The sequence below is a fragment of the Miscanthus floridulus genome, chromosome 14 (genome assembly GCF_019320115.1).
Source record: "Miscanthus floridulus cultivar M001 chromosome 14, ASM1932011v1, whole genome shotgun sequence".
Classification (NCBI taxonomy): Eukaryota; Viridiplantae; Streptophyta; class Magnoliopsida; order Poales; family Poaceae; genus Miscanthus; species Miscanthus floridulus.
Genome location: NC_089593.1, coordinates 65,529,237 through 65,544,747, shown reverse-complemented (window position 1 = coordinate 65,544,747; position 15,511 = coordinate 65,529,237). Strand labels below are relative to the sequence as shown.

Here is a 15,511-nt window from a genome sequence, read left to right as displayed (position 1 = left end):
CTCCCCTTCTCTCAGCTTCAGCCAGCATAGGCTCTGGTTAGCCAGTATGGTGGCGTCATGTGGGTCAATGGCGCTTGCCTGCATGAACAATAGGTGAGAAGAACTTGGTTATTATTATCTATCTCATGGTTCGTTTGATTGAACTACATATAGTAAATTTATTCAGCAGCTGGTTCCATCAACATTAGTTTAAGAGTGAAATACACTGGCGGCCCTTTAACTTGTCAGTCTGTGCCATTCCGGTCCACCAACTTGCAAACGCGGATAACGGGCCCATAAACTTGTCAATTGGTTCACCGGAGGCCCACTTTCCATCTGGCGCGGCCTCCAGGCGACGTGGCAGCACGTGCGCCGCACGATTGAATACCGACCACATGTGACGTTATGCAACTAGGCCCGTCCGCATCTGCCAATCTCCAAAAACTCTTCCTGTCTTCGTCAAGTTCGGCGTGCTGGGGGCGACGCGGCGGCGGGGGCACGGCGCCTTGCGACGGAGGCACCATGCGGTGAACTGGGGGCGAGGCGGGGGCGGGGGCAAGGCGACCGCAGGTGACATTGCGGCGGGGGAGCGCAGGTTTCGGCCGCGACTGCGGTGAATCTGCGGCATGGCGCCGTGCCTGCGACCGGAAGGGGAACCACCGCCGGACTACGGTTAGTCAATCGAAGCTCAAAACCTTCTTATTAGTGCCTTTAGGATGCGGTGGTGTGCATGTACTTGTTCCTGGTGTAGGCCAATTTCATTTGTTTTGGTGGCTAGGGTTTAGGGTTTTTGGTGTAGCCTAAATAAATCAAGTAGTAATGAGCATCATTTGGTTCAATGTAGGCGATGCTGATCACAAGTTCACTGTTGAGGTGCACCACTGTGGTTTCTTTGTTGGTCAGGAGTCGGATAAGGCTTACATTGGTGGAAAAGTGAACTGGTTTGACCATTGCGAGGTAGATACCTGGTCTCCATTGTGGTTATTGGATTTTGTTGATGAGTTGAAATGTCCTAAAATAGATGCTCTGAAGATATACTGGTTGCTTCCTGGAATAGACCTTGGTCGTGGACTTAGGGTAATTGAGTCAGATTCAGAGACATTGGTGATGACTGGCATTGTTGACGGGGTGAAGAACCTTATTGTCTATTTTGATCATGATAACAGCATGCCTGGCATAAACGGGGATGACATAGTGGCAAACCCAATTGCTTCACTACCTGCAGTAATCAGCCCAGCCAAGGGAGGATATGTTGGGAAGGAAGAAGGAGAAGATTCAGTGTAGCAAGATTCAGTGAAGCATTCAGTGCATGGAAATGATGGTGACAGTGAAGATGACTTTGAAATGGAGCAGGAATCAGTGCAGCAAGATTTAAGTGCAGCATGATGTGCATGGAGATGATGGTGACAGTGTAGATGACTTTGATTTCAGTGATAGTGATTTTGATTTAGAGGGAGATGATGATGATATTTTTGTGGACTATGTTGATGAGGATGCTACAGAGGAGACTGGCAGCAAAGGGTAGCAGAAAGGTAAGGGCAAGAAGGCTGTTGGTAGCAAACTGAAGGGGACAAATGTTTTATCTTTGGCTGGTTATGGAGAGGAGTCAACAGATGAATCTGAGCTAGAATTGCCAGAATCTGATGAAGAAGGACAAGGTCTAAGGTTTAAGTCATTCAGAAGTGAAGACATAGACAATCCCATCTTCAAAGTTAGCATGATATTTGAATCAGTTGAGATGCTCAGGAAGACTATCACACAATATAGCACGAAGCATAGGGTAGAGATCAAGATGCCCAGGAATGAGAAGAAAAGGTTTAAGGCTCATTGTGCAGATGGGTGTCTTTGGAATTTATATGCTTCAAGTGATAGCAGGACTCAGGGATTGATGATCAAGACTTATCATGGGCAGCACACTTGCCAAAGAAAGTGGACATTGAAGAGATGTACCCAATGTTTTTAAGGCGTCGCTTTGGCGTCGCCTAATCGGCAAGGCGCTACAGGCGGGACGACTTGGCGGACGACTCGCCTCAGATTAGTATGGCGTCCGCCTTACTACCATGGCGTCCGAAAGTCGTCTATTTGGCATCCGATTCACGCCTAATCGTGCGTGGCGGGCGCCATACAGGGGTCCGTTTGTGGGCAGCGGGAAATGGCGGAAGAAAGGGCAGGGAAAAGAGTGGGCGCGCGGGAGAAATAGAGCGCAGAGAGAGGAGCGCGCGGGAGAAGCGGACCTACCAGCGAGTGGGAGAGCAGGGGAAGAACAGAAAGCCACACCTCGCCCACGCGGACGCGTTCTCCCACGCCACCGGGAGAAGTCGCTACCGCCGAGCCACGAGGACCAGCCTCCCACGGGGCCACGGTAGGTGCTCTGGTCCTCTGCCCGTCTGCCGAGCCACCTCCTCTGGTCCGCTGCTGCTCGCCCGCGCAGACGCGTTCTCCCGCGCCGCCGGGAGAAGTCGCTGCCGCCGAGCCACGAGGACCAGCCTCCCACGGGGCCGCGGCAGGTGCTCTGGTCCTCTGCTCGTCTGCCGAGCCGCCTCCTCTGGTCCTCCGCTAAGCCGCCTCCTCTGGTCTGCCGCCTCCTCTGGTCTGCCCGCCGAGCCGAGCAGGTACTGAACTACTGATTGATTCCTCTGCTCGTAGTTTTCTACTTGCTTGTGGCCTCTTCTTTTGAGCTGGACCGGACACCTCTTCTTTCGAGCCAGACCGGACAGCAACATCCTTTATATTTGTTTTGCTCGGTGCTTTGCTCACTTTTACTTTGTGTCTGGAATCTAGACGACAATTTGTTTTTTATATACCAACCTGTCTAGTTGTCAATTATTTAGTGTTTAGTGAACTAATACTCAGTGCTCAGTGTTAGTTTGATCTGTGAACCAGATGGCAGGTCATATGCAATATAAAGCATTCTCTTTTTTCCCCAGAACAGGGTGACCCAAATTTCATTACTGCTAAGCAATGAAATTACAAGAAATGGTACAATGATTAACGCGTTCAAAAGTCTCACCAACCCACATTAGCACCCGAAACCAAAATGATGCTGTAAATGGCCTGACGGAATACAGGGCCCAGAACTGAGCAGCACACGCAAACTACCACGAACACGAAAGCAAAACAATGCCATTACAATCCAACATCCTGGAAAGACGAGACAACTAACAACTGAACATAATCTAAACTGCCACCATCTAGTCTAAAACAACAGTGCACAGACATGCACTCCAGCATCTTCTAGTTCCCAAGGTGTTCAGATGGCGATGAGGTTAAGCCACCAAACCCTTTGGCCTGTTAGAGCTTGATCCATGTGTGACCCCTGCATCTGCTCAACTAGAGGAACTTTAGGGCAATTTGCTTCAAAGCTTCAGGTCCCTCCTCCAAAGCTTATGGGGTTTCCTGCTTCCGGAGACCTACCCAGTATGATAGGAACGAACATAATAGGAGATTTGGTTATTTTCTTCTCAAAGCACACATTGTTTCCAGCTCTCAACAGGGACCAACATACAGAAGCATTGAGCAACATGGAATTCTTTTCCAGTTGGTAAGCATAGAATCACCCAGGACCAGAATTGTTCAAAAGAGCTTGGCCTACAGTTTAACCAAAAGCGTGTGCAATAGGCTACAGATGAATTTAGCTAGAGGGCATTCAAAGAACAAGTTTAACCACCTTCTAAAAGCTTGATCGTTACTGATCTCCAATGTTTTTAAGGCGTAATAATTACTTTGCTTGTCGTATTTCATAGGAGTCCATCTAAATGGCAACACAAGGCACTGTAAGTCCACAAAGTGTAGGCTCAGGTACTGCTGAATATGATCCAAGGACAGATCCAAAAAGGAAGGCCAGGTCTGGTGATCCTAGGTGGAAGTATGGCTTCTGGCCAGAAATTAGCAATAGAGATTTGGTTGAGTGTATCCTCTGTGGAACTCAAGTAAAGTCTGGAATCAAGAGATTGAAGGAGCATCTTGTAGGTGGATATGGAGATGCTCTCAAATATGAGAAGACAACAACAGCAATTGCTGCTGAAATGGAAGCAGCACTAGTTCAGGGAAGAAGGAGAGCGCTAAACCTAGATGATGATGATGATGGTGTTCAAGTGGTGGAGGTTCAAAACAATGCTAATGCTACCTCTCAGTCATCTGGTATAACTGTGCAACATCCAAGTTCAGGGACATCATCCAAAAGGAAGCAATCTGCTCTCAAATTTGCAAATCTACCACCTAGACCAAAAGAGAAAGAGAAGAAGTCAGTGATTACCATGCTTCGGAAAAAACCTAAAGAAGTGGTTGAGGAAAGGCATTCTAAGAATGGACCTGCACAAAGCAGTGTGGAGGGAAGGATCAGGACCAAGGAAGAAAGAGATGAAGTCAATATGCATGTGGCCAATTTCTTCTATGAGTGTAGAATACCACTCAATGCTATCAACTCAAGGAGCCTTGAGATTATGTGTGAGGCCATTGGGCAGTATGGACCTGGATATAGACCTCCAAGCTACCATGAGGCGAGGGTGCCATTGCTTGGAAAGGCTGTGGAACAGGTCAACAAAATAAAGGAGAAGCATGAGGCTGCTTGGAAGCAATATGGCTGTACACTAATGTCAGATGGGTGGATAGATAGGCGGGTCCGTCACCTCATTAATTTCCTAGTCAATAGTCCAGAGGGGACTTTCTTCTTGGAGTCTGTTGATGCATCCAGTGAAGTACATGATGCTCCAATGTTGGTAGATTTACTACAGCAGAGAATTGATCTCATTGGAAGAGACAAGGTTGTTCAAGTGGTCACTGACAACGGTGCTAATTATAAGGCAGCTTGCAAGCTTTTTATGGAAAGAATTCCAACACTGTTCTGGACCCCTTGTGCAGCACACTGTTTGGACCTCATGCTAGAGGACATTGGCAAAATGAAGGAGTTTAGCAAGCCTATTGCACGTGCAAGACAAGTTACTACCTTTATTTATAGGCACGGGAGGTTTCTTGATGCAATGAGGGAGAAGACAGGAGGTAGAGATCTTGTTAGACCAGGAGTATCTCATTTTGCTACTGCTTTCCTCACTTTGCGTAGCCTACACACTCATAAGGATGCTCTGAAATTCCTATTTGTAAGTGATGACTGGACTAAGTCCAAATTGGCAAGAATAGAAGCAGGAAAGAAAGTGCATGACACCATCCTTTCAACCGAATTTTGGAACTCAGTTGAGGACTACCTAAGAGCATCACAGCCCCTTATTGTTTTGTTGAGGATAGTTGATGGGGATGAGAGGCCAGTAATGCTAGAGGTTCAGTTTTGTATGGAATATGCAAAGAAAAAGATTAAAGAAAATTTCCCTACTAGGGGAAAGGCAGACTTGCTTAAGCGTATCTTGGCAGTCATTGACAAGCATTGGGAAGATCAAATGGACCAACCATTATATGGGGCAGCACTATATTTGAACCCAAACAAGTATTTTGACCTGAAAATAGATGATGTTATGGCTGGTAAGCTAAGGTCTGCATTTACTGAGGTCCTTTCAAAAATGGTGCCTGACCAAGATCTTCAAAACAAGATTGATGACCAAGCTTTGGAATATGAGGACTTAAGGGGTAGCTTCAGCAACAAAATTGCAATCAACAACATCAAAACCAAGTCTCCTAGTAAGTCATTCACTGACTGTACAATCTGATTTTTTAGTCTTTCCTAATTTCTAACATGAAAATGTTTATTTGGTCACTTGATCTAGTTGAATGGTGGCGTTCATATGGTGGCAAAGCCATAGAGCTTCAAAGATTTGCAAAACGTGTTGTTGGGCTTTGTGTTTTGGCTTTAGGTTGTGAGCGTTGTTGGAGCACATTTGAGTCAGTAAGTAATCTATCAATTACATAAGTACTCAATTATCCCAGTTCAAGGAATAAATAAAATCTACTATCTATTAATGCTTGCTGAATATTTCTTTTGTTTGCATTTTTACCATTGCAGATTCATACTAAGAAAAGAAACAGGTTAGAGCATAAAGGCTTAATGATTTGGTCTATGTTCAGTACAACCGAAAGATGGCAGTGAGGTTTCAAAAGCGACATGAGAAAGGAGCAGGCAGCTTTGATCCTTTGTGTTTGGAAGACTTTGATTGGAACAATGAATGGGTTGATGTGGATGCGGAACCAGTCCATAATGGCCGTGGACTTGAAATTACATGGGATCAAGTTGATGAGGCTGTTGGTGCATCCCAAATGTATCGTGGTCGTAATTTCCCTAGGGCAGCCTGCGGCGATGCAACTAATATTGATAGAACTTATACTCGTAGGCGGTCTGCAGCAGCTACTGCCCCAATTAGGAGGACTTATGAACCATAGGAGGATGAAGACATGGAAGATGATAACTCTGATGAAGAATATCTGGTTGATGATGTGGAAGTTGATGACTATGGTGAAATTGCACCTATTGTTGCTGACAAAAGTGATCAAGCTGGTGGTGGTGGTGGCAATTCAGATCCTTTTGTGATGGAGGATGACTTCTATTGACTTAATGATGCTTGAGAGTTGTGAGAGTATTTGTGCTAGACTATTTATGCACTAGTATTGTAGTATTGTGGAATGTGCTCACTGAGCACTCCAGTTATCTTGTTTAGTGGATTATTGTTGAACTACTTGTGTAATGGTTTTATTTGTGGCAGTGTGCTTATCTACTCGTTAATCTTTACCTGTCCCTCAACTAATTTCTTTTTTTGCTGGTGCCATATTCCCTATGAAATACCTAGGTACTAACCTGAATTGTCTCTCCATTGCAATGTATTGTTGGATGCACACTTGGGGCTGCGGGCTGCACAGGAGAGGACAACACCAAGGTATGACATGCTTCCAGTTCTCTAGTCTATACTACTGTTGGATGGCCGTAAGGCGTCGCCTCGCCTTACGCCTTACTCACTTTAGCGTAAGGCGGTAGTTGGTCGCCTCGCCTTGCTTTACCGCCTTAAAAACATTGGATGTACCTCAAGGTGGCTTGCTCATACATACTTAGAGTCATTTCGGGCTGACAAGAAGATGACACTAACTAACTTTGCAAGGATAGTCCAGACGGAATGAAATCTGACACCCCCAAGAACTACACTTGCTAGGGCCAGGAGACTAGCTATGAAGCAGATACTTGGTGATGAAGAAGAGCAGTACAATAAGTTGTGGGATTATGCACATGAATTGAGAAGAAGCAATCCAGGAAGCACTTTCTATCTTAATCTTGTTGGAAACCTAGTCTCATCCTTGTATGTTTCTTTGGATGCCTGCAAGAGGGGCTTCCTAGCTGGTTATAGACCTATAATCTGCCTAGATGGTTGCCACATGTGTATGAGCAACATATGCCATGAAGGTTGAAATGGCTCGGAGATGTTGCAAAGCTCATACATGTGATGATGAAGGAGCTCATTACACATGAGACATGACATTGAGTCATGTGATCAAGGTGGAGAAGATCAAGATATGACTTGGCTTAATGGACCGGTTGCAAGCATGAAGGGCAAGTCGAAGGCTTTGGAGCGATGGACCATGTGGTGGTGAAGCTTGAGCAAGACTTGATGCCGATGAACAAAGGCAATGGTGAAAAGCAAGTGAAATCAAGATCGATGAACCAATATGGTCACATGATGATATGAAGTGGATCATATCATTTGGTGATTGGTTGGTGCATGTGTTGCATCAACAATGGAGGAGATGGAATAGAATGCGCAAGGCAAAGGTATAACCTTGGGCATTTCATTTCACCGGTCATAGGTGTGTAGAGAAGTTGATGACTGGGTTTAGGATAGATGGTCGTACTATCAAGAGGGGCAAACTTGTTTGCATATCGGTCATCTAGTGCCACTCGAGTAATCTAACTTTGCATCGTCACTAGGATTGAGTGGCGTGGCAAGTTGAGTGGCTAATCCTTTGGAAAAATGATTGTGAAAATGCTAACACACATACACATGGTAGTATACACTTGGTGGTGTTGGTACATTTGCAAAGGTGAAGAAGTTGGTGAAGAAAAGGAGTTGATTGCGCTGGTCACGGGGTGACTGGACGCGTCCGATGTCTTTACCGGACGTGTCCGCTAATCTAGCCAGGTGCGGGCAGAGTTACCGAGGTGACCAGACTCTGGCTCGTAGCAGTAACTAGACACTGAGCAATCACTGTGTAGCATCCGGTCATGGTGATGTGGAGCGTTGGTGTTGGTCTAGAGTGGACCGGATGTAGGGGCGCGTCCGGTCGTCCACACCGGACATGTCCAGTCGGAGTTGAGCAGCTCTGGGAGCTCTCTAGACTCGACCGGATGCTGCCCATCCTATGTCTGGTCGGTCACACTAGATGTGTCCGGTCGAGGTTGAGCAGCTCTGGGAGCTCTCTGGACTCGACCGGACGCTGGCCCTCCTATGTCCGGTCGGCACACCAGACGCGTCCGATTTGACATGTTAGAGAGAGTCGTTGGCAGTAATGGCTAGTTTGAATGGGACACATGGCGGTCAGGCAGCGATCAGACATAGGCGACCGGACACATCTGGTCCCCACCAGACGTGACCAAACGCGTCCGGTGCACATGACCTACGCGTCCGGTCGTCCCGAAAAACGCCTAGTGATGGGGTAACGGCTATTTTAGCCCATGGGGCTATAAATATAAGGTGGTCTCAGCCATGGATGAGGCTGAGCACCTTGGGGGACTTTGTGTCCATGCTTGAGAGTGCTTGGGAGCCCTCCATCTCACATACGCTTGATAGTGATCATTCGATTATGTGAGAGAGCGATTCTAGTGCGATTGCATCGCGAGGTTACATCAAGTGGCAGTAGGTGATTGAGTTGCAAGCCGATGGTGCTTGTTACTCTTGGAGGTTGCCACCTCCTAGGTGGCTTGGTGGTGGTCTCTGTCAAAGCCCGCAAGAAGCTTATGTGGTGCTCCGGAGAAGAGCTTTGTGAGGGGTATTGTGCTCGCCCCGCGGGAGCCACGAAGAGCAACTCTAGTAAAGCGAGACGCGAAGGGCAACAAGTGGTCCGGCCGGGTCAAGTGCTAGAGCTTGTGGTAAGCGCTCCATGTGGGAGAGTGTGACTTGCGGGTCACCACTAGCAAGAGGACCGATGGCAACCTTAGAGCTTGTCTCAACGAGGACTAGCGTGTTGGCAAGCACGTGAACCTCAAGAAAAAATCATCATGTCATCCTTGTATTCCCGTTGGTTTGCATCATCATTACACAAGCTTGTATTTACTTTCATATACATTATGCTTGTGTACTTGCTTTTGTAATTAGTTAGCTTGTGTAGCTTGCTAGTTACCTTCTAGCTTGTGTAGCATAGAAGTAGCTCCCTTGCGTGGCTAATTTGGTTTGTGTAACCTTGTTAGTCACATTGCTTAGTTTGTGTAGCTAAGTATTTGCGCTCTCTAATTTGGTATTGGTTGCCTTGTTATTGAGCATTGCTAGTGAGTTTAGGTGGCTTTGTGCTTTTGCTTACTAGCATGAGTAGGAGCTCCCTCATTGCTTGAAGTACTAGTGGCATAGGTTTGTGTGACCTTGCTTCTAGAATTGGTTAGGTGAGCTCTAGCTAGCCCGGCACCTTAATTGCTTAATTAGGATCTTTGCAAGGTGCTAGAGAACATAGATAGAGGGGTGTAGTCTTGGCTAGACCGATAGATTTAATTCCACACTTATTTTGGTTAGCCGGCGCGATTAAGTTTTAGAAATGACTATTCACCCCCCCTCTAGTCGCCATCTCGACCCTACAAGTGGTATCGGAGCTAGGTCTCTCATTTGTGGTCTTCACTGACCCGAGAGGATGGCAACTTATGGACTAGATGTTGATTGTTCACGCATTTTTTATGGCACACACTTTACACGATGAAAAAATTGGATGATGTATAATTTTAAGTTTATTTGCCCTCAAATGTGGTGGATGGTAGATGAGGATGTTGAGCATGACCGCAATTCAGTGATTGTGGAAGATTGCTCCACCTCATGGTCAAGTGATGATGATGATCGATCCACTACAAGTTCACTTGGCAAGGTTGATGATGAGGCCACAAGTGTTGCACATGAAGATTCTACCTCAAGCACACTTGGTGGTGATCTTGATGATGTTGGTTCATGCTCAAGCCATGATGATGATGCTACTACAAGCTCTCAAACTACACCACATTGTTTCATGTCACAAGATGACACCAAGGTATCAAATGCTAATGTGGTTAATCATGTTGATTCATATGATGAGCTTGTTAGTAGACTTGCTAGCATGACCATGTCTTTAGAAAATGAGAAAGCTAAAACATTGAAATTGGAAAAATGAAAACTCATTTCTAAAGAACTCTTGTGAAGAACATAAGAAATTACTTGATGAGCTAAAATTGAATCATGAGACAATACTTGCATCTCATGAAGAATTATTAGAACAACATGCTTCTCTCATTAAAGTGTTTACAAAGAAACTTAAAAATAATGAGAGCTCATCACATGGATCAAATGATAAATCATAAATTGTTGCTAACCCGTGTGATGTAGGAAAGAAGCATGTATCCACCTCTTGTGATGATTTATTAGAAATGCCATGTTCTTCACATATAGATGCTTGTTCTACTTCTATGTCTTGTGAGACTAACCTTTTGAAGGAGAACAATGAGATCAAAAATAAAGTGAAGAATTTGAGCAACAAGTTAGAGAGGTGCTATAACTCAAAAGTCACCTTTGAGCACATGTTGAAGACTCAAAGAAACTATGATGACAAGTGTGGCCTTGGCTTCAAAAAGAAGATGACAAAGGGTGAAAGAAAGAGAGAAAGAAAGATGAAGAAGCTACAACAAAGAAAGCTCTCTCATACCATGTGCTACCGGTGTCATGAAGCTAGACACCTTGCAAATAGTTGCCCTAACATTGAGAAGCTCAAGAAGATAAAAGAAGAAGAGAGGCTCAAGCATGTGAAGTGCTTCAAGTGTCGCACTTAGAGTGATCTTACCTCAATGTGCCCAACCAAGCAATTGGTGAAGCAACTAGAAGAGCCTCAACCAAAGCCACAAGTTGAGCAAGAAAAGACACCCCAAGAACAAATCAAGATCAACCATGAAGATGTTGGTGATTTGATGATAAAGAAGAAGAAAACAAGAAGGGGTGGAAAGACAAAGTATCCAATGCAAACTCAAGATGCCAAGATGATGAGAAAGAATGAAGATGAGAAAAAAGATTATGCTCACATCAAGTGCTTCAAGTATGGAAGTACGGGACACTTTGCCTCTAAGTGTCCTACCAAGCTTGAGAAGAAGGCTCAAGCAATCCATGAGAGGCAAGGCAATGAGAAGCACCACATGAGCAAGGAAGAGAAGGCTCAATCAAAGAGAAAATGCTACTCATGCCGGAAAAGGAGACACATCACTACTGGAAACTTGCATTCTTCTATATGTGCTAAAACACACAGAAAAATACGAATACCGTCAGAAAAATATTTTTCTGACGGTGTACCCTCAGAAAAATACACACGGAAATATAATGATAGAAAAATTCAATTGTTCTGTGTGTTTGCTGTTAGAAACAATTTTTCTGTGGTTGTTACACGCACTGAAAAATTGCGTTAACCCAGATTAAATTTAAATGTTGTGTGCATTAATCCTCACAGAAAAAAGGAAAACCCGATAGAAAAATGATTTTTCTGTCGATGTTGTCCCGATAGAGTCGTAGAGGTACACTCACAGGAAAAATGTTTGAAATTTTTTTCCTCACTGCAATAGAAAAATAACAGACCACCGACAGAAAAAACACAACCATGCAGTAAATTGGATACAATAATTATATAAAAATAGAATAGTAGCAACAACATATTAAATATGGATTGTTCATACTATAATTTCATCACAACATAATAGATAGCATACATATAAAGATCCAAATGTTTAGCACATTCATTAATGGCATCCGGGCTACATATAGATGATGTCCAAATGGCCCGGCATCAATACATTCAAAAGCATTACCATCTCATCTCAGCAGTTTAAGTCTCAGTCAAGATGAGTAAAGTACCAGCATGCATCATTGAGTCATATTATAGCTAAAACTAAAGCTAACATATTAGAGCCACCTACTAGTTAATGTGCAAAAACACAACTCTACAAAAGAAGAAACCACCATCACATCCATGTTTTGCAACTAAACACAACCATCACATTATCGATGCATGATCGCCATTGTTGTCAGAACCTTGATTGTTGTCAACGTTTGCAGCATGAAGATCCCCATTGGTGTGGCCAACATCATTACCATTGTTGGCACATTCTAAGGCAGCATGAGAAGACCCAGTTGCCTGAATGTGAACAAAATTACAGTAAGTGGAATTGTCTTCCAACAATATAACGCTTTTAGCAAAGCCTCTAAATTGGACAAGGTTACAAAAGTAAGTGGAATTGGACAAGGTTTAAAGTATTCAAACTGCTGGTTTTCAAGGTGTGAAACATTACAAATCAACATAAGGCTACTTCCTCACTGCAATAGCCATGCAAATTCACTGCAGTAGCTATACAACAATCAACATGAGGCCACTTCCTCACTGCTGCACTGTGTGTTGACATTCTAAATAGTACCCACAAAATACTAATCAGTTTCTACTTCCTTTCCATATTAAAATCTCTAAGCGATGGATCTGACAGCTACAAAACATATTGATAGTGGAATGAAGATATACTCACAATTGCTTGCATAGCGGACAAGTGTCGTAACGCTTCTTCTGGTACAACCCTTCCTGTCTCTTGGTAAAGGTTCTACAAGTGTATTGCAAGCACAGATATTTTAGATTCAAATCATTAGATAATTCATATATAATATTGGTGAATTATTTACAAGAGCATTGCACATACCAGTACCAAGCCTACAAGAACTTTGTTTTGCTGCAGTGCGTTGTCCTTTTCATAATTCTCTCATTCTAGCCTTCCATTTGCATGACGTAGCTCTTCCATTTCTTGAGACATGTTTTGCATAGTCACTGAATTTGATGGACGCACACTTCTTTCCCTTCCGGCTACCCTGACATCTAAAGACTTAACCGCACCATTTGCTATGGCAAGACACTCATGCTTTCTTGGGGCACCACTAGACACATCATATAGCGCCTTTCCATTCAAATATTGTTGTTGCTCAACCTCATGCCCATCCACTTCCATGTCTGCACCATCTCCATCCTCTTTGTTTGCACATTCTATCCTCTTAACAGCAACAAGGTAGTCATCCTACAAAGACCAGAACAAGGAAACATATTCTACAGATTTACAGATAGCCAAAACGTGGTAACATTGTATTCTAAAATTTCTGGACAGCAGCAAGAAAGTCACTTAAATAAATCATAACTAGAGTTCTAGATCACAGAAAAATATGTTCTTTAATATTTTGGAAAGTTTAAGAAGTTCTCCACATCTTTCTAGTTATAACATAGACCTGATTCTTAAGTTAACAGGGTGAAAAGGCACAAATAAGCATTGTTGTGCAGATATGAACATAAGCTGACAGGAAACTTCAAAAAATTGTAACTCCCAAACCTAATGACATGAAGTCATGAAATTTTAGAATAGTGAAGATACTTAAATTATCTACAACTTTTGTATTAAGAAGTTCCACAAAAGACGTCCTGTAAGTACTCGAAGTAGTATACACACCAGAACTGTACAAGCAGAAATTTTCAGCACACATGTCACATACATACCATGAGTTTCTGTGCTTTGTGGCTACTGATTGGACCACATCTGCCATTACTATCCAGGCTTTTCATGCCAGATTTCATCACAACAAATGTATTAATTAGGGTTGCTTTCTGTGGTCCAAAGTTAGCTTCCTAAAAAATAGTAAATTTTCCAATGAGATATGAATATACAATAAGCTACTAAATTCCTAAAAAGACATTAAAGAATAAAGAATATACACGTGCATACCAATACTTGTTGTGTCTCTGTGAATGGTCTAGATCCTCCTCGCTTTTGAGCAATATCTTCATTACTTGAGCGAGATGTTTGCCCCCTCTTACGTTTGACCTTGTACTCATCTGAGCACCAATAAGCACAAAGGAGGAGCCACACCTCATCATTCAACCACTCGAGTTTTCCTTGCTTGTATTGATCATACTCGAGGTCAATATGGCATGCTACTGCATCTTTGATTTCTATGTGTTTTATTTCCATGTAGTACTCCTTGACAGCATCCACGTGGACTTAATACATCATGTTCCTCACCCTTTTCTTCAAATAGAACATAGTCCGCATCTTGTTGATCTCCTGCTGCAACTTGGAACAAATGTTGCATGTGTACAAAACCATAAACATAGGTTTCACATTGCATAGATTTTAGAAATTTCAAGTTTTAGATGTTGCTCAGAAATTTCAGATTGAACATAGGTATCTTACCCAAAATTCGGAAACCACTTTCTCTCCCCTTGTCATTTCCGTAGCCTTAGGATTTTTATGAAAATAATCAGCCCAATCCAAAGCTGGGCGCTTGAATTCATCACCGTTCTCATCCACCTCCATAATCACACCTGGATATTCTCTTCTAAGTATGACCCCAAGCTGAGTAGTGTTTTTGTAAGGTGGCAGATAGTAAATATAATTGAATTGCCTATAAATATATATTATATAGTAATAGGTCAGTATAAAAGGTTGGCTGCAAGGATTATGTGCATATGCTAGCAAAAGGACATCATGTGCAGCTGCTAGTAGATACAAAAAAACTGCACACTTAACTGAGACAGTGATAGATTGTATGCAAAGAAGAATCAAGCTAACAAATTACTAGCACCAAAGATTAGGAGCCAACAAAGAATCAAACAAGAAATGCACTCACTCATCACCACTTGGTTTAAGAGCCACTTTAACACCACGTGGAGGTTGTTTAAATTTTGTTCGAGACCCTGCCTTCCTTCCTCTTTTCTTGGGTGGCTCTATTGGGGGAGCTTCAACAACTATTGTCCTTTGTGAGGCATCGCCTATAGTTCTAGAACTTTCATTTGTTTGGGTTGCACTGCTGTTGGCTACACGGCGTGTGTGTCGAATGGAATGGACCATGGAACCACCTGCACTTTCAGAACCATCATTCCTTTTGGCTGCATGAAAACTGGGTACACATTTGTTGCGTGAACTAACCATCTGCAGTAGATACAATATGTTAGATCCATCTTAAAACAAATAGTGCATCAGACAACAAATTATTGGAGGGGCAGCAAACATGGAAACTGCTATATTAATAATTATGGACTACTGGCTGCACATTCACAAAAAATACTGGACTGCATATATTCAAATATATTTTAGACTGCATATTGCATTAGATAAAGGATTGGAGAAAAACAACATGAATTCAGATTTAGTAATACTAAAGCACACATGCAAACTGATATATTAATAATACTGGACTATTGGCTGCATATTCAAAAACAGTTACATAGGATCTTATGCATAACAAATAGCATAACTAAAACATATATTTTGGACTGCATATTCAAAAATCATTTGGATCATAAGTTTCTTCATCTTCTTCATCCATTGCTTCATCATACTCTTCCGTCTCTTCCTCTTCTTCAATAGCTTCTT

General features: G+C 43.2%; 1 protein-coding gene and 1 pseudogene across 1 annotated transcript; one reads left to right on the top strand and one right to left on the bottom strand.

Annotated features, from left to right (window-relative positions):
- The first annotated feature begins 3,734 nt into the window (after positions 1-3,734).
- Positions 3,735-6,471, top strand: LOC136503608 (uncharacterized). The gene is made up of 4 exons (XM_066498628.1): positions 3,735-5,607; positions 5,781-5,812; positions 5,992-6,165; positions 6,304-6,471. The coding sequence occupies exons 1-4, from the start codon at positions 3,735-3,737 to the stop codon at positions 6,469-6,471; spliced, it is 2,247 nt and encodes a 748-aa protein (XP_066354725.1).
- Positions 6,472-12,105: 5,634 nt separating this feature from the next.
- On the bottom strand, positions 12,106-13,713 carry LOC136503607 (uncharacterized; annotated as a pseudogene).
- Between the last annotated feature and the right edge of the window lie 1,798 nt (positions 13,714-15,511).

What these genes read in the sequence shown, in the direction of transcription:
- LOC136503608 (XM_066498628.1), top strand. Translation starts at nt 3,735, where the DNA reads ATGGCAACACAAGGCACTGTAAGTCCACAAAGTGTAGGCTCAGGTACT. An exon ending in GTTGGAGCACATTTGAGTCA is followed by an intron (nt 5,813 to 5,991) that starts GTAAGTAATCTA and finishes GTCTATGTTCAG; the next exon opens with TACAACCGAAAGATGGCAGT. An exon ending in GGGATCAAGTTGATGAGGCT is followed by an intron (nt 6,166 to 6,303) that starts GTTGGTGCATCC and finishes TATGAACCATAG; the next exon opens with GAGGATGAAGACATGGAAGA.